The sequence below is a fragment of the Geotrypetes seraphini genome, chromosome 8, assembly GCF_902459505.1.
Source record: "Geotrypetes seraphini chromosome 8, aGeoSer1.1, whole genome shotgun sequence".
NCBI lineage: Eukaryota > Metazoa > Chordata > Amphibia > Gymnophiona > Dermophiidae > Geotrypetes > Geotrypetes seraphini.
In genome coordinates, this window is record NC_047091.1 from 190443449 (window position 1) to 190470973 (window position 27525).

General features: G+C 44.0%; 1 protein-coding gene across 1 annotated transcript in view; it reads left to right on the top strand.

The window, feature by feature from the left end:
- HSPB8 (heat shock protein family B (small) member 8) overlaps window positions 1-27213 on the top strand; it is a 38299-nt gene extending 11086 nt beyond the window's left edge. The window contains exons 2-3 of the mRNA XM_033953558.1: window positions 6207-6270; window positions 26777-27213. Coding sequence (XP_033809449.1) covers window positions 6207-6270; window positions 26777-26933 — 221 coding nt within the window. The 3' untranslated portion in view covers window positions 26934-27213. The remainder of the gene's footprint in view (window positions 1-6206; window positions 6271-26776) is intronic.
- The last annotated feature ends 312 nt before the right edge of the window (window positions 27214-27525 follow it).

Below are 27525 nucleotides of genomic sequence, written 5' to 3' on the forward strand. Positions count from 1 at the left end.
GGCAATGAAAGCAGGGCCATTGTCACTGCCTATAAAAACAGGGAAACCAAAGCACGGAATTATTCAGGAGGTGTTTGGTTACTTCCCTGGCGCGTTCAGTGCAAGTAAGGAAGGCTTTGACCCATCTAGTCAGGGTGTCTGTGAAGTCTAGGAAGTGACTGAGGGAACGGGAAATGGGCATGTGGGTAAAATCTACAGACAGAACCTGCATTGGATATGTTCCAATAGGTTGGTATCCAAGAGGTGGCAGTCATCTGATTGGGAATTTTATTCTAGAACCGACAACACACTGTCGGACCATATTCCGGACTAGCTGATCAAGGTGATTGATAAAGAAATGTCTCTTGAGAGTCAATTTTCATAGCGGGTTCTCCAGAGTGTGCCAGATCATGGCATCTTTTGACAATTGTGAGGGCCAGGTGTTGAGGAATGAATATGAGGGTACCCGCTGTGCTTGCGTTTGAAGTATCAGTGTGTGGGTCTGGATTGGCACTTGAATTGGCGCATTTTGTATCCACCCCCCTTTCAGGACAGACTGGCCCAAAATAATGCATGCCCAAGTCTGTTCCTGAGAAGCGTACTGGGGTGTAAGGGAATCCAGAAAAGGAATGATTGTATACAGAGGAGCCGAAAGAGGGGGCAGAGACTGGCAGCTCGGGCTGTGTGGTCGGCAAGGGCATTGCCACGAGAGACAAGGTCCATCACGCGTCTGTAAGCATGGCAGTGCATAACAGAAACACGTGAGGGTAGTTGTACGGCCTCAAGAAGGTCAAGAATGAGGGGAGCATGATGGATCAGGCGGCCGGAGGCTATAATGAAACCTCGATGTTTCCAGATGGCCCTATGGGAATGCAAGTTAAGGAAAGCATATTTGGAGTCAGTATATATATATTGCAAGACTGAGAGGCAGAGTGGCGCAGGGCAAAAGTGAGAGCATAAAGCTCAGCTTCTTGGGCAGAAGGGCCAGAAGGCAGGGGCCTGAGTCAGAAGTTTTTGGAGGCAGCGAAAAGACCGCTCCTGAAGTTGGGTCCAGACAAAAGGGGCTGAGTCAGCGCCTTTGGTGGAATCATACAGAGGACGAGCAATAGTAGAGAAATCAGGGATCCAGATGGGACAGTATCCTGCAATACTGAGAAAGGTGCTCAGAGCCTTGCAGTTATCAGGGACAGGGAGACTACAGACAGCCTAGACCTCGGTGTAGGAAGGGACCTGGTACCCTTGGAGATTTGAAAGCCAAGGTAGGTGACACGAGGAAGGCATACTTGAAATCAATGTAAATATGGCCACAGGAAAATTTAAAAGGCAGACCCACTATCTGAAAGACTCAGATAAATAATAATAATAACAGTTTATATACCGCAATACCGTGAAGAGCTATGTGGTTTACAAAAGATTAGAGAAGGTACAAAATAATTGAACTTAAGATGTGTACTAACACATAAGAATTGTTCTCAATCCCTATTCTATATCAGGTTCCTACCCCAAAGAGCTGACTTATAAAATTAAGCTAAATGCAGTTCTGGATCCACCCACTAAGCAGGGTAGTCTGACACAAGCGCTCTCTAAAGCAGCAGTCCCTTCACTATCAGCTGACTGGCAAAAATATTTACTTCAATACAAAAGCATTCCTAAAAATTACATTGTTATACCTAAACTTACATTTTTTATATACAGAAATACAAAACAAAGATTGGAATATACAGTAAAACTTTGGATTGCAAATAACTTGGTTTGCAAGTGTTCTATAAGACAAGCAATGATTAAATTTTAACTTGCTATACCAGCAACGTCTTGCAATACACATACATACAGTATAGAAACATCACATTTTCACAACTGAGCCAATGGTTCCTCTCTATATGACCCTGCAGGAATGCAGTGACTGTTCCAAACGAGCAAGGGCTTGCAATACAAGTATGTATATTTTTGTACACTAGTGCCCTGGAATACAAGCATACTTCTGGAACAAATTATGCTCCCAAACCAAAGTTTTACTGTACTCACAAGTTTAAACATTGTTCATTTTTATTTTTTTTTACAATCAACATGGGTCTCAGTAGAGACTTACTCCCCCTTCCTACAGAATTTCACAAAGGAGAGAGAGTTGCTTAAAGATCAAAGAGATCAAATTACAGATGTAGTCCTTTTCAGAACTTTTAAATTTAGACAAATAACTACTAAATTTGGACAAAGAACTTCTTTTTAGCATGGAATATAAGTTCCAGAAATCATATTTTTCGTTTATATGCATTTCTGAATATGCATATACATTTTATAACATAGCCAAAAACTTCAAATGCAAAACCACTTATCTGTTTCAGGAGAAACCACATTGGAAGTGCTACACACTTCATGGCCCTTATCAGCACAAAAGGAAAAGTACTCTCCTCTCATGCTGTGAACAACTGACAGTTTAAACTTCACTGATACATTTGAACAGACAGAAGTCATAAAGAACCCGGGATACTGCAGGACTTGGGAATCAGATGAAGGGAAGAATTTGGCAAGGTCTGAAGCAAGGGCAGTGCTGAATAGAGAGGGGCTAATTTTAAAGCCCTGGGGTAGACGGGTCCAGGTTACTTAGGAGGTTTGTCCAGTGGAAGGGTTTTCCCATTGGAATGCAAAAATTGGCTGACTGGAAGAGGAACTGACAGCAAACGAATGCATAAAAACCTGACGAGTTATGTCCTCTTCCAGGGAGCCAGAGGGGGCCAGCCCACACCAAATATCGGCCATTCTAACTGGCACAGACAAATAAGGGTTGATTTGTTAAGTATAATCAAAGACAAATTCCTTTTTTAAAATTAGCTAACATATCAAGGGATCCCCACAGGTAGACAGACATCCCCCCATTGTGCAATGGAGGACAAAAACACTTCCCTGTATTCCTGGCCCCGCCCGTCTCCGGGCTAGGGAAACGCAGTACTAACAGGTCCACACTCGCTTCATCCTCAAGGACGTCTCAGACACTCTCAAACACACAAAACACAACAGATTTCAGTTCAGTTACTCAACCAGAAAATAACAGTTCCTAGAATCCCTTTCCCACAACTTTTCAGCGACAGATCACGTGGCTTACTAGGCAGGAGACGAGAGACAGGATAGGGATGATCAATCCCCACTTACCAGATAGTGGCCACTCCAGGTACAGATACAGATACAGATTCTTGTACTTTAAACTGAGACTAGATAAGTCAGTTGAAGCGGTCCAACGTCCTGAGGTCTGCCAACCCCCCAAAAGGAAGGCAGCCGGCTAAGCAGACATATCAGCCGTAGGACCAGAAACAAGTGACCAATCGAGTAACCAGTGGTCAAGAGACCTTCAAGTCCCTGTTCAGGCGCCAAATGAAAGGTCACTTGGACACACAATGTCAGAGGCGTGAAGAAAGTACAAGTTTTATTCACAGCATGCCGGGACTCTAGTGCAGTTAATAGCCTGCCTACTAGAGTGTCAGAAACAGGAAATACACGGACTTTTATGCCCTTTTCGCAAACTAATATATGCAAAAACTACAATTTTCATTTGTTACTTCTATAACTTTCTACAATTATTATTGGTCCTAAGCCAGCACTTATGATAGGCTCAGGGATACAACTTATAGTCCTATAGGAAACTAGCTCATTTCTCTGCTTATCTAAATCTTACAGGTCTAAAGGCTACATGTACAGAAGGGCAGGGTACATCATGGCTCAAACTCTTATCTATTCAGCTTACAATGTGGTAAGGTAGGGACATACATTTTAGGCAGATGAAGTCAATAGATTATACACTGTTTTCAGCTATGTAGACCAGAGCAATATTTTAAACAACAGTTAACCATTTCATGACCCTACAGGCCTAATAGAGAACTAAAAGTAAGTCCACTGGTAAGCCTGACAGGAATTTGAAAGGAGAAAAACAAAAGACAAACAGTTGTTTTAAAGTCTCATGTTTCTTGTCCATTGAGTCTCCCAGTATGAGAGATGGGTAATAACAAATCTGCTGAACTAACTCTCCAAGGGCTCAGTTACACGGAGAAATCATTCTGTGCACTGATTCGCTGGCTTTCGATAGGAACTAGAGGCATAGAAATCCAGTAGCCAGCATCCTTGTTGTTTTGGAGATTGGTCTGTGATTGTGGCAGGGCCCAAAGCCTTCAGCTCTTAAGAAACACATCCTCTGTCTTGGATTGAATTTCCTCCAAATTCACAAAGAGGTCAACGTCCTGTTGCTCCTTCTGCAAGTTTGGGTTGCAGTTCTTTTTTTCATCTTCACATGATTTTGCAGGAAATTAGATCCTTGCCCAAACTGCTGCCCTAGTTGAGCTCTGCTTTTGCCAGAAATGAAACCGAATCCTTGGCGAGTTCGTTGAGCTTTTGCCAATACTCAGCAGCAGTGAGGTTTCAGGATAGGAGCTTCTTTCTACGAGCACAATGTAGGTGGAGAGATGTACAGCGCCTGCTGTCGGGTTTCCATCACACCCACAGTTGGAAATTATAGTCTGTAACTTCTTCAAGAAATAATATTATTCTGCTTTATCCCTTAGGAAGCATTTATTTTTATGCCAACACGCGTTCTGTTTTTGTAGGGATCACAGCAAATGGTGGCTTCTCATAGAAATCAGATGATCTCACTCATCCTCAGGGATCACGGCTGTGTCATTGCACCGTTGCTCTAGAGAAGTAAATATTTTTCTGGGTGCCCTCCCTTATAGAGATTACCAACCCTACACTGCATTTTAAACATTCAAAAGGTATAATTCAGTCTGACTCACACCGAGATGTTAGTTTGTTGTGATGGCCTCATGTTTTTGATGTGTCTTGTGCTCCTCTTACCCCTCAGCATGGAAGTATAAGACAGCTATGATCAAAAGACCAACATTCAAAAAATAAGGGGATAAGAACAGACCTCAGAAAAACCTTTTTGCTCCTTATTTTCAGTACTTATAACGACCTGTAATAGAGCAAGCACAGTCATTGGTCTCTGAAAAAACTCCACCAGAGACCAATATTGAGGGAAAGGGTCTTTGCAAAGTGATTTTAATGGCTAGAAGACATTTAGGTTTATTTTGGGTTATGTGGTGTGGTATTTTGTGTGAATGTAATTTGTCTCTTGCTTAAATGTCTTGAGGTCTCTCTTATTTTAAATGGAGTTTTTTTTTACATTTTAGAGTTATCGTAAACCGCTTGGACCTGTCGAATGAACGAGTGGTATAACATTTTTTAATAAAACATAAAACAGCTCTACTGAAAATAAGGAGCGACAAGTTTTTCTCCACTTATTTTTTGATTCTTTGGGGGGGGGGGGGAGGGTATGCACAGTGGTCTTTTGATCATAGTTGTCTTACACTATGCTGTTCTATATGTGATTGAGAGAATTATGGTAGTTCTTTGTTTCTGTTGTTGAAAATAACATCTGATCCCTGCCAGAACACGGCAGAGAACATTATTGAAAGCTTGAGGGGTTTTGGCCTTGTAGAATGATTGAATATCTCTGAGACTGAACTACCACTGAGTAGCAGAGACAATATCAGGGCCCGAGATGTCCTATAATAGATCATTGCAGTATCCAGCAGGGTTTCAGTCGGGTTGTAGAAGCTCAAGTGCAAAGAACTATCCCATGGAGCTAGTGGTATAAATTCAAATTAAAGTCCTGCATGTGACAATTGTGGGAAGAGCCCCCCAGAGAGTTCACCTCAAAAGATCTGGGAGCAGCTGAAAACAGTCACTTGCCCCCTACCCCCTTTCCTTGCACTGTAGGAGTTTTGGTGGAATTTGTACTCGAGGGAGGGAAATTAAACAGGAATGCTAAAAAGTACTTTCTCACTGAAGGTGGTGAGTCCCTGGAATAGAATTCAAGAGCATAAGACAAAAGCTGAGACAAGCAGAATTCAATTAGAACTGTTAAAAGGGGATAGATCCCATGCAAACATAAGGAAGTTCTTCTTCACCCAGAGAGTGGTAGAAAACTGGAACGCTCTTCTGGAGTCTGTTATAGAGGAGACAAAGTTAGACAAGTTCCTACTGAACAAGGACGTACACTGGTAGGGCTAGTCTCAGTTAGGGCACTGGTCTTTGAACAAAAGGGCCACCGCGTGAGCAGACTGCTGGACACGATGGACCACTGGTTTGACCCAGCAGCGGCAATTCATATGTTCTTATGTGAAGCTACTTATGAATCCTCTCTGCTAGGTGGAATATGATATTATATACTCTTTTCACCCCAGGTAAACATGAAGAACAGCAAGAAGAAGGTGGAATCGTCTCCAAGAACTTCACCAAGAAAATTCAGTGAGTGCATCTGAGTGTATTCTGTGGTATCTATAAAGACTTGGGAATCTTCTGCTGAGATTAACTCAATGAAATCTAAGAGTTGGGTGGATGCAACTAGAATGTTTGGAATTATCAGGAAAGGAATTGAAAACCAAGATGAGAATGATATAATGCCCTTGCATCGCTCTATGGTACGGCCGCAACTCGAACATGGTGGACTAGAGAGTGACAAAAATTCAGCCCCTTCCACACGGTTTTCATCCCTGTCCTCTCCCCATCCCCGCAGTCTTAATTTTCTTCCCCACGTCACCCCACTCAAAGCAGAAACATGATTTTATGCAATTTTATGAGCCTAGGCCCTAGGGCATTGCAAATAAACATTTTTAGCCTATATACAGTAAAAATATATAAACACTTGTAGGGAAGTTTGAAAGAATGCCATACTCTGCATGCTTTCCCTACTTATTCACATGTAGTTTATAGCTACTCTGAATAAAATTCAGATACCGGAAGTTTAGTGCAGCTTAAAAAGAATACTGCTCCCCCTGTATGAGTATCAATCCTAAAAAAAACGGGACGGTACTTCTGTTACCGATTGTTTTATGCACACTCTATGCACGCCAGGGAATTATGTATCAAAACAATTGACAGAAAAACAACATATTGAACCAAATAATATTTGCAATATTCTGGGAATATATGGGGGTATTTAACTTGCCAGTCCAGTATTTTCCAGTGATAACCAAAAATCCTGAGGTTACTAGCAACCATAACCTTAGTGTTTTGGGTAGGTTGCCAAATGGCCACCAGCCTTTGGTAAGGAACCGAGTTATCAAAGATTAGGTACAGCTAATATAGATAATATGTGCTATCTGTATTAGTTGTACCTAAAGGAGCTACAGGCTGAGAACCAGGGATGTCACTGCTGCTTCTTGAAATCTTGGACAAATCAGGTACAAAACTTCAAATTGTGAACCCTCCAGGATGAGGAAAATACCTCCTGTACCTGAATGAAACTTGGCTTAAGCTATTACTGAGAAAGGCAATAACAGGCATCCCGTGAAGTAATACAGAACACTACAATTGTCACCCAGGACCTGAAGAGCAATTCCACCGTACCATAATGGCAGTAACATCCATGAGCCACATAACAAGGACCCACAGCACCAAACACTACCATATACTACAACACCAATAAACCTGGAACGTACGCAGGTGAGGCTGGACTCATTTAGAGCACTGGTCTTTGACCTGGGGGCCGCTGCCTGAGCGCACTGCTGGGCACGATGGACCACTGGTCTGACCCAGCAGCGGCAGTTCTTATGTTCTTATTGGAAAACTAAAAAAAAAGCCAGATGAGTAGAGCTCCATCCTGCACAGTTAATGCTAACAGAAAACCATGTCTCTTTCATATGCGCAGAACACAGACAGACACAGTAGATGTAAATGTGTTCCCTCTAAGCTGAGCAGGTGTCCTCCAGCTGCATTGCTACCACTAGGGGGTGGAATATTTTCAGTCGCTAAGGACAGGTATGTTCCCTGGAGTCCTGCAGAACTTGCCTGTCCCTCACAATTGAAAAATGTGACAGTAAAACAGCACCCTCTATTGGTGAGACTGTGGGTGGAGGACTCCTGCTCAGCTTAGAGGGAATCACTACACATTCTCTCCCTCCTTCTCATCCATCCCCATGTCCAACATCTCTCCACTATCCACTATCTCTCTCCCTCTCTTTTGTGCCCTGGGTCAAACATCTCTCTCTTCCTCCCTATTACCATAACTTTTAACATTTCTCCCTTTCTCCCTAATGCACCCAATTCCCCCTCTCTTGCCCCGCTCCCCTATACCACATGGGTATGTAACATTTTTCCACCCCTTTGCAGTACCTCTCCCTTCCTCCTCTCCCCTCCACCCCATGTCAACCCGGTGCAGCATCTTTTCTTCTTTTCCCTCCCCACCACAGTTACAGCTAACTCTCTCTTGCTGGCTCCTTCACCACCCTCTCTTCACTCTTCGGTTTCAAAAGGTCAGTAAGCAACAGCAGCAGTCATACAGGCTGCCTGCCACTAACCCAGAAGCCTGTCTTCTGCTGTGTCCTGCCCCAGCAGAAACAGGAAGTTGTAAACAGTGGCTGAGGAGAAGCTTCTGAGTTACCAGTAGGCAGGCTAGAGCAGTCACTGCCACTGACTCTGACCTGTTGAAGCCAGCCAGCAGAGAGGGAAGTGCAGGGACCGTGGGACCCAACCTGCTTCCATGACAACAGTGTGGAAGGGGGGGGGGCTACAGGGGGTTGGGAGGCCAGGCCCACCCATTGCTACACCCCTGCTCCCTTCCTGTGCGATCCATCCATCCATCATCCCTCCCTCCCTCCCTGCTCTGACTACCATCCATTCATGTCTCCCTTCCCCTCCCCCTGTGGTCCGACGCCGACCCGACTCTCCCTGTGCCCTACCTTTTAATGTCCCCAGTGATCTAGTGGCCGCTGCTAGAGCTGCCCGCCGATAGAGGTCTATAAAATACTGAGTGAAGTAGAAAGGGTAGATGTGAGTCGCTTGTTCATTCTTTCCAAAATTACTCGGACTAGGGGGTATGCGATGAAGTAGTAGATTTAAAACAAACTGGAGAAAATATTTCTGTACAAAATGTGTAATTAAAGTTTTGCGTTCTTTACCGGAGAATGTGGTGAAAGCAGTTAGCTTAGCAGGGTTTTAAAAAGGCTTGGATAGTTTCCTAAATGAGAAGTCCATAGGCCGTTATTGAGATGGGCAACAGGGAAATCCACTGCTTATTTCTAGGACAAGAAGCATAAAATCTGTTTTACTCCTTGGGATCCAGCTAGGTAAGTTGGAGAATAAAGGCAATGCCAGGTAGACTTCTACAGTCCTATTCCATGAAAAAGATAAGGACAAATCAAGGTTAAGTAGGCTGGATGGACAGTACAGAGCTTTATCTGCCGTCATCTACTATGTTACTAGACGTCCAAAAGACGGAATAAACCGACACTTGGGCATCTTACTACACTTCTCCCTCCGTATTCGCGGTTTCGATTATTCATGGTTTTTAGCTTGCTGGCTCCTCCCCCAAATTACGTCAGCTTGCATAGAGAACTCGCCGATTCCCAGCACTTTCTTCACCGTGTTTTGCCTCTCCTTCAGGAACAGGCCAGGTCTCCCACCATGGTATTCGCAGTTTCACCATATTCACGATGGTTTTTAATAGAAAACAGCGAATGACATAAGAAAAAGTTATTTGCGGTTTTTCTGTATTTGCGGTTCTGTTAATCCCCTGTCACAGCGAATACGAAGGCTGAAGTGTGGTCAAAATGTCCAAGTGGGCATTTTTGAAACTGGCATTTTAGACAACTTCCTGGCCGTTTTGTCTCCAATGCATCTAAATCTTACGGGGGCATGTCAGAGGCATGTTTTCGGCGGGATTTAGCACCTCGACATTTTACAGTGATAATCAAACATTATACAAAGCGTCCAGGGCACAATTTGAACGTTTCAAGCTAGATTTGTTTTCTTTTTTAATGAATAAGAGCCACAAAGGTACCCAAACTTCCCAGATGACCCCTAGAGACAGGGGGGTAGTAAGGGTGAGCAGTGCCTGCGGTGGTGGCACCCCTCCCCCACCCCCTGCCACACACGCGCTCTCTTTCCCTTTCCCTGTTCCTTTTTAACTTCTACGGCATGATATGTCCAAGTCAGTGTCGGTTCACCCTTTGACGTCACTTCCTAGGTGCGGGTCCCGGAAATGACATCAGAGAGAGCACCAATGCCGGGGAAGTAAAAAAGGTACGTGGGAAGGCAAGGAGAGGAGCATTGGGGGGGAAGCAGAGGAGAGGAGGGGTGTAACACCCTTAGGACGACTGCACCTCCCGCCCCCATACTATGCCACTGACTGGAGAGATGAAAATATGGCCTCCACACACTCCCCCAGTGGTCACAGACCCCCTCTCACCGCCTAGATATCTGCATGAAACACTCTATATCTGTCTCTCTAACAGCTGCAGATACTATGGCCAGTCGGCCTCTGGAGTAGCCTGGTGGTCATTGCAGAAGAGGAGCCAGGCCCATAGGCCACCCGAACTAGTACACTTGTGGTGGAAAGTTTGAGCCCACCCAAAACCCACTATCCTGCCATATAGGCAGGCATGAGGGCTATTGGTGGTAGACAGGTGGATACAGTAGGTTTGGGGGCAGTTTTGGAGGGCTCATCATATAATGTACGGGGGTTATGGTGAGATTTGTGCATGGCACCCTTAATGTGCCCCTAGGGTGCTCCACTGTTCTGCTGGCATATCTGTGTGACCAGTCCATTAAAAACACTGGCCCCCCTCCTCCATGCAAATAGCTTGTTTTGGATGGTTTTGGGGTTTTTTAATAATGGCAAAGAAAATTTGACGTCTAGCTGGGCCACTTATGAAAACCCCCCCCACGATAGATGTCTTGCAGGTTTGAAAATGGAGAATTTCTTCACCTGATTTTTGGACATTTTTCTCCTAATTACTGCCAAATATGTGCTTATTAAAACCAGTAATTGTTTATGCATGGATCTGTGATCCGCACCCCACTTTCGGCTACCTATACAGAATCCGCGGTGTATATCAGCGGGAGGCCAGAGCCTGGCCCTTTGCATCGATGTGTTCTGCAAGCTGAGAGCACGAGATGAAATCCCAAGAGAACCAGAATGTCTCCAAAATCTGAGGCGCCAGGGGTCAGGGATGGGGTGAGGAAGCAGCTTTTCCTGACATGATGGAAGGGCGTTGTTTGACACGCCATTGCCAACCTTTGAGATGCAAGCAGTGGTGGGAGTGGAAGCAGTGGAGCTGGTTTTGTCAGGCGCTTGGAGCAGCCAAGGAGGGAGGCTGAAGCTCACAGCTTAGCAGGGGCTTCCATATTTGGCCATGGATTTTTTTTTCTCCTTCCCCCAGCTTGTGGTATTGAGCTGGGCTTGCTTTTACAGGCTGGAAATGATTTACACATATTTTAACAAACAATCTGACTCCTTCAGACCCTGACGGAGGAACATTAAACAGACTGCAGTGTCAACAGAGGAATATAACCTAAGTCCTGACTCCACGCTCAAAGAGGTTCCTAGCAATGAGAAAACTGAGCCAGACCAATGCACATTTCTAAGAAAACTCCGGCATCACTGAAAGATTCGTGAGAACCTCTTTTAACTTTTCCCCGTTTCCCTGTAACAGCTTCTCATAAACTGAGACTTTTCTTTTTGCTAATGGAGACAGTTGGCACTGAATTACATTTTTAAAACTGCAAGGCTGTCAAAGTATCTTTTTATTGGAAGACCTTCAGATAAATGGGCATTTCAGGTCCTATTAAGCTACTCCCACCAGTAGGTATCTAACCCCCCCCAACGCAAAGAACCGATTGGATACCTAAACAGTACAGCCGATCTCATCCTCCCCCCAGATCTCTTCTCACGAATTCAGTCCAGCTCTCATCTCTCCTCCTCCTGTTCTGCTCAGGCTGCGAATTCCTGATGTTAGGAAATAAACCGATATTCATCAGAAGAGCAAAAACGAAAGTTAGATCAAAAGTTTGCAAAGACTGTATAATTATTGCCAAAATCCTGACGCAAGAGTTCTGTTCTGGAGATTATTATCCGTGGAGACAGAAGGCGTCTTCTGTTCACCTTAGATTGCCATGCTACCCTTGATGAACGTAGCGACTCTCCCCCACTTGGCAGTGTGCCTGGACGCAGAAAATTCATTGAATCAGATTGAATGGTCATATTTACTTCTAGAGAATGACACGGTGACAAAATTCATCACCGTTCCAGTCCCCACGGGAAACCATCCCATCATTCTTTCGTGTCTCTCTCTTTAACACAAGGCTTGAGGGTCAGTGGTTTTGCCCATTCATACTCCGATTCTTCCCTCTCTCCTTACAGAATGACATGGAGATGGTTTCCCGTGGTTATCTGCGGGGATGGGAGCGGTGATGGATTTCGTTACCATGTCATTCTCTACTTAGTTCAGGCTGTGGGGCAGTTTGGTTTGAAAAGGTAGCAAAATTCAAAGGCACAGTTCCATCTTCTTCAAAATGGTATGTGGTCTTCATCATAAGGCGTTTGGGGACAGACTTAAAGATCTCAATCTGTACACTTTGGAAGAAAGGCAGGAGAGGGGAGATATGATAGAGTCTCTTTCATTTGAAAGGAAACTCTGCAATGAGAGGGCATAGGATGAAGTTAAGAGGTGATGGGCTCCGGAGTAATCTGAGAAGATACTTTTTTACCGAAAGGATGGTAGATGCATGGAATAGTCTCCCAGAGGAGGTGGTGGAAACGGAGACTGTGTCTGAATTCAAGAGGTCCTTGGATAGGCACATGGGATCTCTCCGAAAGAGATAATGGTTACTGCGGATGGGCAGACTGGATGGGTCGTCATGTTTCTATGTTTCTGTGTTAATGCTTTAGTCTCTAATCTATTCCCTCCTCATCAGAACAGCAGGCGAAATTTCCCTCTGTCTTCCTCTCTATTTCACATTGGAACCTCTTGCTATGGATTAATGTATAGAACCATTCATTGTAAAGTGTCAATCTAGAAGTGATAGTTTCACTTTCCTACTGAGACATTTGTGTAGCCGTTGGCCTCCTATAGTACCTGTGGCTGATTATGTGCACAGGAGGCAGGCCAGAAGGAGAGTATATAGGACACAGAAATTCCCCCTTTACCACTTGATTCAGGGGACTGGGACACTGCTTAGATAAATTCTCTGCTTGCTGTTAACCAGAGAGTCAAGTTGCACGGGAAACGGTGAACAAGTGATTCATATCTACCCTTTCCAATCTACTCAGTATTTTATAGACAATTTCATATCACCCCTGAGCCGTCTCTTCTCCAAGCTGAAGAGCCCTAGCCGCTTTAGCTTTTTCTCATAGGGAAGTCGTCCCATCCCTTTTATCATTTTTGTCACCCTTTTCTGTACCTTTCCGCCGTATATTTTTTTGAGATACAACCGGAATCTGTTGTAGGGGAAAACATCCTCCAGGGTTTCAAGACTAAGCTGGGCAAGTTCCTGCCAAACTGAAATGTACACAGGTGAGGCTGGACTCATTTAGAGCACTGGTCTTTGACTTGAGGGCTGCCGCGCGAGCGGACTGCTGGTCAGGATGGACCACTGGTCTGACCCAGCAGCGGCAATTCTTATATTCTTATCAGAACTGCACACAGTATTCGAAGTGCAGCTGTACCGTAGAGCGATACAAGGACATTATAATATTTTCATCTTTGTTTTCCATTCCTTTTCTGATAATTCCAAACTTTCCTTTTGCCACTGTGCTAAGTTTTCATCTGTTTTAAGCCACTTTTCAGAGAATCAAACAAATCCTTAGACCTCTACTATCAAACACTCAACAAGCACCAAACCTCTGATTCCAGATCCTCATACGATAAACAAACAGGTTCTGCCTCTTGACCTCTTATTGGTTCTCCTTGATCCCACCATGAAGCCACCTTCTTGGCTTCTTCTTCTCTTAGTCTGCTCATTTACCAACACAACTCACTGCCTGAAACCTCTCCCCCCCCCCAATTTACTCGACTCCACAAATGTCAGTAATACTTGCCCTGGCCTCAGAATCCCCGCACTAGTATGCACCAGAATTCACCCCTTCAAAAAAAAAACCCTCCGAGGAGTTAACTACTCCTCTTTAAAGCCCATTCCTCCTGCCAATCTACCCAACCTCACCTCTGACTCTCCCCAGTCCCAACACTCTACTGTAACGTCAGATCAGCTTGCAACAAGACCCAAATACTAAAGGACCTACTTGGAGACTTCGAATCTGGATTCCTGTGCATCACAGAATCTTGGATCGAAAAAGATGATTTATTCACACAAAATGAACTCTGCTCCTATGGTTACCATTGCCTCTTCTCTCCTAGAATAAACCAGAAAGGAGGAGGCCTGGCACTCCTCTACAAATCTTTCTTCGACGTTCAGCTCCTCGAAAAGGGTAGCTATACTTCACTAGAATATATGTTAGCTTCAGTCAACGACAAATTCCATCCCTACCCATTAGGTATCTTGTTACTATACCGGCCACCAACCCCCTGGAATAAATCCTCTGAACTCGTCCTCGAGACCATAACATGCGCCTTCCTCAAATTTCAAAGACTACTGATCATTGGCGATATTAATCTCCACCTAGATGATAACACCAGCAAGGATGCAACCGAATTCAACAACTTCCTCACCTCTCTAGGTTTCCCTACTCCTGCGTCTTCCCCAACCCACGAAAAGGGGCATACTCTAGACATCATCAGCTTCCTCAACCTGACCGAGCACAAAACTTCTGCTGAAGATGCTCGTTGGGAATATGTCCCTTGGTTTGATCACTTTCTAGGTTCTTTCTGCCTCCCCATTTTCATGTCTCACCTTGGATCTCCACCCCGTGCCACAAATTCTATTACCTTTCATAAAAAAATCGCGAGCGAACTGTTCTGGACCCAATTTCTCAACCAACTTCCCTCTTGTCCTAAGCCTGTTGACCCAGAATCCAACTGGCACAACTGGGTAAACCTCTCCAAGACTACCTGTTGTGCTCTTGCCCCTTTATCTACTAAAACTATCTCCTACTCCCGTAAGGCCCCTTGGTATCTTCCATACCACAGAGAACTGAAGCAGAAATGTTGAGCACTGGAGCGTAAATGGAAAAAATCTAAATCCCCTTCAGACAGACAATCCTGGAGGGACAATATCAAGTTCTATAACGCAGTACCAAAAAAAGCAAGGAAGAACTTCTATGGTGAGAAAATCTCCAGATCCAACAACCAAAGTAGTACACTATTTAACATCTGGCGCACCTTAACTTCTAAAAACAATTCCACCATTCTCCCCTCCTCCCCATAAGCAGATGACCTAGCAAAATTCTTCAACGAAAAGATCACTACCATAAGGAGCTCCTTCCCTCCAACAGTCTCTTACAATTCTCTGGCCCCCAACGACTCTAACCCTATCCTAGCAGACAGATCCTGGTCTGCCTTTGAACTCGTATCCGAACCCCAGATCTCTAAACTCTGTCTCAAACTGAAATCCTGCAAATGTGCCCTGGATCCATTCTCTTCCTACCTATACGAGAATATTCCCGCGCAGGCCATCTCATCCCTCATCAGACTTATAAACTCTGCTTTACTATCAGGCCTATTCTCCGCAGAAATGGGATATATTGCCTTGTCCCCATTACTGAAAAAAACTGATCTTGACCCTTCTTTACTAACTAACTACCATCCCATAGCAAATATCTCTCTCCTGACTAAAATGCTAGAGGCAATCATATCTACCCAGCTATCATCTTACCTAGAGAGATTCTCCATTCTCTTACCTTACCAATATGGCTTCAGACCCAACTTCAGCACCTTATCTCTACTGTTCTCCTTAATTTCAAAGGTGCAACAATTACATTCTCGTAATAAGTTTGTTGTCCTATTACAATTCGATCTCTCTGCAGCTTTTGATGTCGTCCATCATGATATTCTAATCTATCAACTTTCCTAGATAGGCATTGACTCCATAGTTTTAGAGTGGTTCTCAAACTTCTTATGCTCCCGCTCCTACACTGTCAACACAAATGGCACCACGTCCACTCCTTGGAAACCGACTTGCGGAGTCCCGCAGGGATCACCCCTATCCCCTATTCTCTTCAACATCTATATGTCTTCCCTGAAACTCTTCCATCTATCCTCCCTTGAAACAATCTATACATATGCTGATGATATCCTTGTCCTTCTCGAGACAGACTCGAACCTCACCAACCTCTCCGAGAACATAATAGCTTGAATAATGAAACTCCAATCCTGGTCCCTCAGTTCAAATGAAACTGAACGAATCTAAAACGAAACTACTCTGGCTCGGCCCAAAATTAGAACAGCTGCCCACCCTCTTCTCACTGCCCTCTGGTGCCACACTGCAGCTTGAGTTCTCAAGCAAGGTTCTAGGCATCATTATCGACTCCTCTCTTTCCTTCAATGACCACCTCAACTCCTTGGTAAAATCATGCTTCTTTAGCCTCCACATGCTGAGGAAAGTGAGATCCTGCTTTCGCCAACAACATTTTGCCGTCCTTGTTCAAGCCATCATCCTCTCCAGACTAATCTATTGTAATTCCATCTATCTAAGTCTAACTAAAAAAAGTCTTCAAAGACTTCAGCTAATTCAGAACACTGCGGCCAAGTTGATCTTCGCAAAACACAAATTTGATCATGTTTCCCCACTTCTGGCCAAACTTCACTGGCTCCCAGTAATGTCCAGGGTTCATTTCAAATGCGCCTGCCTAGCTTATAAGATCCTACACGGCATCCTCCCTCTCCTAATTCCACTATCTTGGAACTCCTCGAGTCCTGACACCACCAGGCCCACCCAAAAACTCAAAATAGCCTTTCCCTCGCTAAAAGGTATCCTCTATGCGGATAAATTGGGAAAGTCTCTCTTCTTCAGAATCACAGGGCTTTGGAATAATCTCACTGCCCCGCTACGGAACTTGGGCCGTTCCAACTATTTCATAAGCACCTGAAAACTAGGCTTTTCACAAAAATGTAATGCTCTCTTCCCCCCTGTACTCAATCTCCAACCCCATTATGCTATTCCTTCTTATATTAAGCTCTTGTAAACTATGCCGAGCTCTACAATTGTGAGAGGATGCGGTATATAAACTTAAGGTTTAGTTTAGTTTAGCTTTCTTAGCAGCCACCACACATTGAGCTGAGGGTTTCAACTTATCCTCAACAATAACATCCTGGATCCTTTTCCTGGGCAGTGACTCCTAATGTGGAACCCAGCACCATATCGTTATGGTTCAGATTTGGTTTACTCTCACACATGCACCAATATTTATACATTAAGCTTAAAGGTACATTGAGACAAAAAGATTGCCATTGTAAAATTATAAGTTGTCCAAAATTCGAAATCCCTTAGCAGATAAAGTTTCAAGTTTATTGTATTTAATGTACCACCTAAAAACCTAAGTGGTTTACATAAAAACAAACTTTTATACAAAAGTCTGAATAAGTAAAAACAACAAAGGGAAAACAAACATAATCTAAAACCAGAACAGATATCACAAGATACAGAAGGAAAAAATGGGAAAAGGATCCATTGTATAAGATAAAAGGATGGGGAGGAAGGATAAGAGCAGGAGGGTAGGTAGGACATGCAGAAGAGTCCTAAGAACGAAAGAAAGTCTAGGGAACAAAGGTTACTTTAAACTTGGAAAGCATCTTGAAACAGGAAGGATTTTATGCCCGATTTAAATTTGGAACTACAGTGTTCTTGACTTAGATAAAGAGGGATCGAGTGAGTTCCAAGGGATGGTGCAACAACTGAGAAGATGGTGTTACGAGAGGTATCATAAACGATTTGGCAGCAAGAAGAGACTGTTGGGTCGACCAAAGCCCTGCATTGTCCATCCTGTTTGCCTTATCCGTGGATAGATTTGTACCTGCTGCTCCAAACACCCTCTGTCCTTCCTTGCTTTAACTTCAGGATCTGGCAGCAGGGTGGCATTTGGAAGATGACTCCTAAAAGCTTGACAGATTTCCCCTTGACCTTCAATCTTACACCTCCAGAACTATCTGAAGTCTTAGTGACTGATGATGATTTGGTGCTGGAGAGAGACATAATTCACTTCCAGCTACTCCTACAGCAGCATCTGAATTCAAACAAGAGATGCCACGATATGGAGTGTGTTTGAGCCCAGGATCTTCAAAAGCACAACTCGCCTAAAGACTGAGAAAAAGTTCCATGTATTTCTGTTTATTTCTTGGGATTTATCAACGTAACAGGTGCTTGTGTAAGTATTTTCCCTATCTGTCCTGGCTGGCTCACAATCTAATTGTAGTTCTTGGGGCAATGAAAGGTTAAGTGACTTGCCCAGAGTCACAAGGAGCATTTTTATAACCGTAAGGATTAGAGAAGTCCCCAGAGATAGGAATGCTAAATGCATGTGGGTTCCCTTCCCTTATACTTTTGCCCACATTTTCTGGGTTACTGTGAGGCTGGATGGGCTCACTCATTTAATTTCCTGTGTTACGAGGTTATAGCGCTGGAAATCGCTCGTACTTGCCTTGGAAGTGTTCAAAGTTGTTGCCATTTTGTAGCCATTAAACTGAATCAGACTGAGCCTGAAATGAGGTTCTATTTTTACCAGCGGCCATTTTCAAAATTTATACAGAGAGCTGACTATCTGACTGACTCTCCCTATTAATAGTCCTAATCTACTAGATAGGGGAATCCCATTCGAGACACCTGACAAGAGTCAATCTCTTCAACTTTATAATAAAAATGTTCAATCTTACTGTATACTTGATCACTGCTCACCAAAATTAATGAAAAATGCTCCACTAAATTTCAAGTTAGAATTATTTGACTGGTTATCCCATCTTCTGGCCAATGGTATTTTTCCAAAATCAGGAGGTCATATAATTATTACCCCTATAGTTAAAAATCCTAAAGAATCACTTTCCCTGGTCTCAAATTACAGACCTATTGCATCCATCTGTTTTTCATTAAACTTACGGAGGGTATAGTCCAGCTACAACTATTTAATTATTTAGACCAACATGATATATTAAAACACTTCATAGTCTGGATTTCGCCCCCTGTACAGTACAGAGACTGGACTTGCTTCCATGATGGATTATCTTAATAAGCTACTCAGCAAAGGAAGCAATGCTCTTGTTTTGCAATTTGATTTAAGTTGTGCCTTTGACCTGGTGGACCATACCAAACTGTTGGAAGTCTTGGACTTGATCGGAATACGTGACAAGGTCCAAGAATGGTTTTGGGGATTTCTCTCCTCACGTACTTATCAAGTACGTATGGAGAATGTGACCTCCGAGAAATGGCAAAACCCATGTGGCGTTTCCACAGGGTTGGCCAATTTCTCCTCTTCTCTTCAATGTTTTCCTTTCCTGACTTGGAACCAGGTTGGATAATCTGGGGTTGAAATTTTTTAGCTACGCAGATGATATCACAATTATCATACCATATACATCAATTATTTCAAACATTATTCCAATCATAGAAAACATTTTCACAGTGATGGAAGACTGGATGTTAGAATTTAGACTAAAACTCAGTTGCGATAAAACAAAATATTTCTTCGTATCTCCAGGAAAGGACTTAGTTGGGACATCTCTAACATTAAAAAATATTCACTATTCTATTCAACCAACAATAAAAATTTTAGGGATTACTTTGGATCAGAATCTTACCATGCGAAACCAGGTGGATATAATGGTCCGTACGGGTTTCAATATATTATGGAAACTCCGTCCACTCAGCTTTCAGGATTTAGTCCAGTCCTTGGTTCTCAGTCATTTGGATTATTGTAATATCACTTGGCAAATATTAAGAAAAACCTAACAAAGTTAGGAATAATCCAAAACACTGCAATTAGGCTCGTTTATGAACACATCACACATTGTTATGACGAACGGAACTGGTTGCCCCTAGAGGCACAAATTCTTTTTCAATTGGGATGTCTTTATTATAAGGTATAGATGGGTCGGGTCCCTTCCTACATGACAGACTTGTTTTCTTACTCTTCTAAGCATCATTCTCGTACCACTAAAGCCTTTTTTGGGTCTTTGCATTAATGTATCCATCATTCTGAATTTTGATTAATAGCTAATCTTTTGTAAACCGCATTGAACTTAATGGAAACTGTGGTTTAGAAATACATTTTTATTTTAGGTTAGTATCTGTAAAAGAAGGCGCCGTCGGGGGAGGGGGAAGAGCAGGCTGCAAAAGCATCTTTGGTGGCAAAATTCAGCTGCATTTAGATCAGGCTTTCTGAACAGCACTAAAAGGTCACCCAGTATCTGTACGTTTTGTGTCTGCTATCTATACAGATTCTGGCCCTAAATATGAGGTACACAATTGAAACGGAAATATGTCTAAAAACCCATCTAGATCAGCACCTGGACGATCAAAAAGACAGGTCGTCTAAGTGCCGATAATCGAAACGGGTTTTAGACGTATCTAAAAACAGCTTAGGCCTTTTCAGTGCTGCTGTACGCCCAGAGTGAAAAGGGGCGTTTTTGGAGGAGTGGTTAGGGCGGGAGGTAGGCGGGAAGTGGGCCGACCTAGACTTAGTCATCTTGCAGCAATAATCGAAAGTTCAACTAGACTTCCTAGTGGAACTTATACTTTGTGACTTAGGCGATCTAAAAATAGGTCTAAGTGCCCTGAAGGTATGCAAAGTGACCAAATAAGCACTGCAGGGACAAAGTACAGGTCCCCACACACTCCCTCGGTGATCAGTGACCCCCCCCCCTACGCCGCCATAAAAATCAGAATAAAAAAGTACATGCCTGCCTCCAGAACATCAGCACCTGGCATAGGAAAGCCTAGTAGAGCTGCATAGAATAATGATACTAATAATTTTATTCTTGTATAGTGCCAAAGCCATAATAGTTCAAGGCGGTTTACAGTAAGAAGTACTGGACAATCAGTGGTCTGGGGGATGGGCTGAGAGGAAGACTCAGAGCCATGAACCACTCTAACCACTGCATTCATGGTGAACCCCCCAAAACCCTACTGGCACCTGCAGCCATAAGAGCTACTGGGGTGGTAGACAGGTAGGTCTAGTAGGTTTTGGGGGGCTCACCATGACCTATAAAGGGGTTGTGGTGAGATGTTTATGTGGCACTCTTTTTGTGAAGTTCACAGCCGTGCCCTGTAAGGTGCCCCACTACTCTGTTGCCATGTCTGGGTGGTCAGTCCAGGGCCGCCATCAGAAATTTCTGGGCCCCTTACTGAGCAATCCTATTGGGCCCCCCACGCACCCCTTCCCCCCGACCCCCCCTTCTTCCATGGGCCGAATACACACATACTTTTCTCTGTTGCCGCACTCTTTGACCAAAATATTTGTAAGCCTGCAACCACGTCAAGGTAGACTCTTTCAGCAGGGCCCTAACCTAACCTAAACTAATCTATACCTATCTATTCTAAACTAACATATGTCTAATACTGAACTAATAACAAACTAACAAACATCTGCATAATAAATAACTAATAAATAATAGTGCTAGTAGCTATATTTCACTTTTGAATGTAAAATCTCAGTTAAGGATTTCTTTTGACCTTTGTAGGCAGGAAGTAGATCACAATTGCACAATATTTTTTGTAACAAGTATTAAATGTGTTTTTATAAATACTGTAAGCTTAATAAATATATCAGAAAAAACTACACATCTGAGCGCATATCTGAACATACACATCTGTATGATCCCATCCTCCTCAGCTTGCCTATAGCTGCATCATGCATGTTAAAAATGTACGATATGTTGATATGTGCACCTTCCTTCCTTCCCATCCATCCTCCTCAACCTGTCCTTACACATCCACAGCTGCATGTTAATGATGATGTATATGTTATGGTGATAAATAAGTGCATATGAGGACATCATTAACATGCAGCTATGGACGAATATAAAAAAAAAACAATATTCTGTACAATTGTCAATTTATAAATCAGCGTCTTCTCCCCACTCTCTCTTCCCCATTTCCCTTCAGCATCCTCAGCCCACTCTCTCTCCACTTTCCTTCAGCGCGCACACATAAAAACAAGCAAGTAATTTATATCATTTTCATTCTATTCATTCATAGAAATTAAAGTCTAAATAATGCCAGTCACATAACAAAACATGATTTTACAAAAATAATTCCCTGCACAGTCAAGCCTGCAAGGATTACTAGATGTCTTTCAGCAGCTCCCCTCCCTCCCCCTTACCTTTGTGGCCAAGTCAAAATGATCTACCAACAATAAAATTTTAAAAACACAAAGCACGCTGTACGCAGAGAAAATGTTAATTATCATTTATATTCCGCGGGTTTTCAAAGAGGTCAAGGCAGATGACTTTATGCAATGTCACCTCAGTAACAACTATACAAAAATAGGCAAATATTCCCCCTCCCTTTTTACTAAAACACGATAGCGGTTTTTAGCGCAGGGAGCTGCACTGAATGACCCACGCTGCTCTCAACGCTCATAGGCTCCCTGCGCTAAAAAACGCTATTGCGGTTTAGTAAAAGGGGGCCATAGTGCAAAATATAGACAGCATATATAAATTCTCAAAGCAGACACATTTTGATCACTAAATTGAAAATAAAATCATTTTTCTTACCTTTGGTAATTTCATCAGTCTCTGGTTGCACTTTATTCTTTTGACTGTGCATCCAATATTTCTTCCCTTTTTTCAGCCTCCTGTATGCTTCCTCTCCTCCAGACCTCATTCCCTCCCCAAACTTTTTCTTTGTTTCACCCTGCCCCTTCTTTCTTTTTCTCTCTCTCCATACCCCTTTCTTTCTGTATGTCTGTTTTTCTCTCTCTCTCACCCTGCCCCCTTCTTTCTTTCTCTCTCCACACCCTCTTTCGTTCTGTATGTCTGTCTGTCTTTCTCTCTCTCTCCGTGCCCCATTTTTCTTTGTTTTACCCTGCCCCCTTTCTTTCTTTCTGGCTTTCTGTCCCCCCCTTTCTTTTTTTCTCACTGCCCTCCCCTATGCCACCACATTGGGAAAATGCTGCCACCGCCACTGGGGAATAGGCTGCCACTGCCACCATCGGGAACAGGCCGGCGCCGAGTTTGCCCTGCTTCTCTTCCCCGTGGGGCCGACCAACTCTCGCCACCCGACGTCAATTCTAACGTCGGAGAGGACGTTCTAGGCCATCCAGGCAGCGATTGGCTGGCCCAGAACGTCCTCTCCGACGTCAGAATTGACGCGAGTGGCGAGAGTTGGTCGGCCCCACAGGGAAAAGCAGGGAGAACTCGGCGCCGGCCTGTTCCCTGATGGCGGCGGTGGCACTCAAGTGGCTAAAGAGCCGCAGTTTGCCGGCCTAGGGAGAACACTGGAGGGTGGCCAGCTGTGCACCCCCTTGGGACATAAACCCGGGGTGGGGTGGACCGCCCCCCCACCTTGGTATGCCACTATCTGTACCTCACTCCCTCCCTATGACCAAAAATTCTCCTTTCTTCTATTCCCCGTGTACACTACCATCTCTTTCCCTCCCTTCCTCTCTTCCAAGTCGATGCCTTCTGTGCCAAAAACCCATTCCCTCCCCCACCTCAGCATCTCTTTCCCTCCCTTCCTCTCTCCCAAGTCCATGCCTTCTGTGTCCAAAAAACCATTCCCTCCCCCACCTCAGCATCTCTTTCCCTCCCTTCCTCTCTCCCAAGTCCATGCCTTCTGTGTCCAAAAACCCATTCCATCCCCCACCTCAGCATCTCTTTCCCTCCCTTCCTCTCTCCCAAGTCCATGCCTTCTGTGTCCAAAAACCCATTCCCTCCCCACCTCAGCATCTCTTTCCCTCCCTTCCTCTCTCCCAAGTCCATGCCTTCTGTGTCCAAAAACACATTCCCTCCCCCACCTCAGCATCTCTTTCCCTCCCTTCCTCTCTCCCAAGTCCATGCCTTCTGTGTCCAAAAACCCATTCCCTCCCCCACCTCTGCATCTCTTTCCCTCCCTTCCTCTCTCCCAAGTCCATGCCTTCTGTGTCCAAAATGCACTCCCTCCCCCCTTTTGTGTTCCGCGTTTGTCTCCCAGCCCATCTTTGCAACTTTCTCAGCAAAACGGAGCTCGAGCCGCAAGGCTTGTCTTCTGTTTCCTGCCTGCCGTGCACAAATAGCTGACCGGAAGTATTCTCTGACGTCAGCGCTGACGTCGGAGGGCAGGCTTTGCTTAAGCCCTCCCTCCGAAGTCAGCGCTGACATCGGGGAACACTTCCGATCGTCTATATGTGAGCGGCAGGGCAGGTAGGAACAGAAGACGAGCCTCGCGGCTCGAGATGTATTGAACTCCGCGGGTTCACCGTCCAGCTCTCTCCTGTGCACCTGGGGTGGCCCGCCCCCTCCCTAGACTGTGGCCTAGGACCCTGGAGGAGCCCGGGCCCCCTGTCTGCTCCGGGCCCCTGAATGCAGGACTGGTAGTACTGCCCTGATGGCGGCCCTGGGTCAGTCTATCACTTTGCTAGTCCCTCCCACTTCCAAAAGGTCATGTTCTAGGCGTTTTTGATTTGGACAATTTTTTGGATGAGAATGGGGTATAAAGATAGAAGACTTAGTGGCCTGGCCGATCAAACGGCTGGACGTACAAGTAGACAATTCTCGAAAAAAACCATTTTGGACGTATTTTTTGAGAATGGACTTTGGACGACTAGCGACTTAGGCCCAAAACGGACTTAGATTTTTTATTTTTTTATTATGCCACTATGTGCATTAGGGTTGTCCAGAAAAACCTAAAGTTGGAGTAACTTTACTAATTGAGGTTTTTCCCATGATCACAAAATATTGTTTAGGCCCATCCTAGGGTGGCTCAAAGCCAATGAATATAAGAACCACCCAAATCAGTTTTTTCCCCCTTAAAACCGACTGATAATTTTGCACTAAACAGGTGATAATGCTATCATTATGCTGTGGGCGTAGATAAACATGTTAGATGTATGTGAAAGATTTCTGGCTTATAATGTCATACAGAAATCAAACCGAAAAGGAGGACATGTCGGTGGAAATCTGGTAACCCTAGCTAGGCCTGATTTTCAATAGAACTTAAGCACCAGTAATGGAGTCCTTTAAAATTCTGGCCTACATTACCGGGGCCCATGTTTTCTCTTAGGTGCCGCTAGCAGTGATTCTGTTAATGGCACCTAAGTGAGACTGACGTGAGGCCAGCCCAGTTAAGGTACTGTTAATGGAATCCGTGCCTTACTGCTTCCAGAAAAATAACCCTAGTTACAATTCCCAGTGTAAAATGTAAACTCTAACAGAACTAGATGTAAACACAATCAAATATCCAATACAGAATACTCTCAAAATTCTGGGAACACACCTAGACAGAGGCTGCACAATGCAAACACAAATACACAAAACCATAAAAAAAGCATTCTTCACCATGCGAACCCTAAGAAAAATAAGAAAATTATTTTCCAAAGAACACTACAATCCCTCATACTCAGCTCCTTAGATTACTGCAACAGCCTCTACCTACCTTGCCCAAACACTATGATAAAACAACTACAGACCGTTCAGAACACAGCTATCAGACTCATCTACTCGCTCAGCAAATTCGACCACGTCACACCCGCCTATGTAGACTTCCGATAAAAGCAAGAACTCAATTCAAACTCTACTGCTTACTTTTCAAAGTAACCCATGGTATGGCCCCCAATTACCTGAACAACCGTCTTTGCCGCTACCGACTACCCAGATCAAGAAGAACTCAGAATCTTTTCAACTTCCCCCCTCATAATGGTACCCGACGTAAGAAACTTTACGACAGCCTTCTAGCAACTCAGGCAGCGAAAATTGACCCCACCATCACCAAACTGATGATCAAAACAACAGACATCAAAGTGTTTCGGAAAGAAATCAAAACATTTCTTTTCAAAAAACACGTCCTTACTTAATATTCCCCTCCCCAATCGCACATGCACTCTCCCCAGCAAATAACACACTAGTCATCCCCTCGAACCTCATTTACCAAAAATATCCAAACTCCTAAATAAGCATCTCCCTTAGGTATCCATTTAACCTTCTCCTAAATAAGCATCTCCCTTAGGTATCCACTTAACTGATTCCTTCAAAGTTAGGTATCTTTCTTCAGTTGCCTATATTGTTTTCCCCACTGAACCTTGTAACTACTTGAACCCTGTCAAGTTATTCTATCAATAAATCCAGATATCTTATACTTGTATTTCTATACCACAACATGTAATTTACTTAAATCGTTGTAATGTAATTCTCTCGGTAATGTCCTGATCTCTTTTAACTGTAATCTGCTTAGAACCGCAAGGCACAGGTGGAATAGAAATCACAAATGTAATGTAATGTAATGTAACCTAAAACTTAGGGTTGCCAGATTTTCCTTTTGGAAAATCCTGACCCCCTAGCCCTGCCCCCTGCCCTAATCATGCCCCCATGCTTGCCCTAGTCCTGCCCCCGCTGCCTGCTACGTGATGAAGTCACACGCGCGTGACCTCATTGCGTGATGGCCACACATGCACGAACTTCCTTCCTGCCTGACACAGCTTTTCAAAACCCAAAGTGCCATCCTGGGAAATCCGGACGTCTTGTAACCCTACTGAAACCCCCTAGAGCCCCTGTTGTGGTGGATCTTCTTCCAGAGGGTACAGAAGTCCTTGATATCATTCATTACTGTAATGGACTTGTCAGTTTCAAGTGAGCCTCCCTCAGCTGTTCTGACTTCTCACACATTCTTCACCTTAGCAGCTGTAAGAAAAGACAATAAAAGTGATTTAAATGCACCGGAATGTTCATTATTCAGCACTGCATGGATCTGTTAACTTCAGGAGGACTATTTACTCTCAAGAGATTGATTTTTTTATATACGTAACTGCATTCGGGAATTAGTCCTGCAAAAGGACATGTAAAAACTTCAGCATGGCTTGCAAAAAGCACCCTCTAGTGGCTGAGGTGGGATAAGACAGCCGAACCGAAGGGAATAGAGCGCCCAACCTTCTCACTCAATGACCTCTTTCCTTGTTTTCCAGGCTTCCTTCAGAAGTGGACCCCCTGACCGTCTTTGCTTCGTTGTCTCCAGAAGGTCTGCTGATCATCGAGGCACCTCTCATACCCCCTTACCACCAGCAAGGAGATGAGAGCTACAGCTATGACCTACCCCTGGACAGTCAGGCCTCAGTCTCCTAATGTTTGCAAAGTAGCTCTCTTCAATTCCAAAAGTCAACAGAACTGTATATATCCTCTTACTTTTCTTAAGAAGGGACCCTCGTGACATCTGTTTCCTTGTTCCTCTTTCCTTCCCCATTGCCCAGGTTCAGTGTCGCAGGGTCCCTCTGCTGTCTCTTCCCACCTGCGCTCTTTTGCATGGCTGGTTGGCCTTCCTGAGTTTGACAGGGAGAAGGATGTAGCAAAATCAATCATGTCACAAAGAATTAATCGTAATAAACTAGAAGTCCTTTCAACATTAGTGATTGGTGAAAAGAAGTTATGTTTTCTTACTAACAAACATTTTCCAGTTTAATAGTCAATTTTCATATGTGTACAGGGGACTGATGGGCATCTCAGAAAGCCCCATTGTAGCCCATTGGACTGAGTAAATTCCCTTGCAGGATAAAGCAGAATGAGTCTTTTTTTGGATGAATGTGGCATTTTACTTACCAGTGTTTGTCTGGCACCTCAAACGTCCCTTTCTCCATGGCATGTGAACTGGAAATGTAAGTCCCCTGTCCCTAGGGTTAGTTATCAGATGTCCAGGAAAACCTGGCCATGTCCTCTTTCC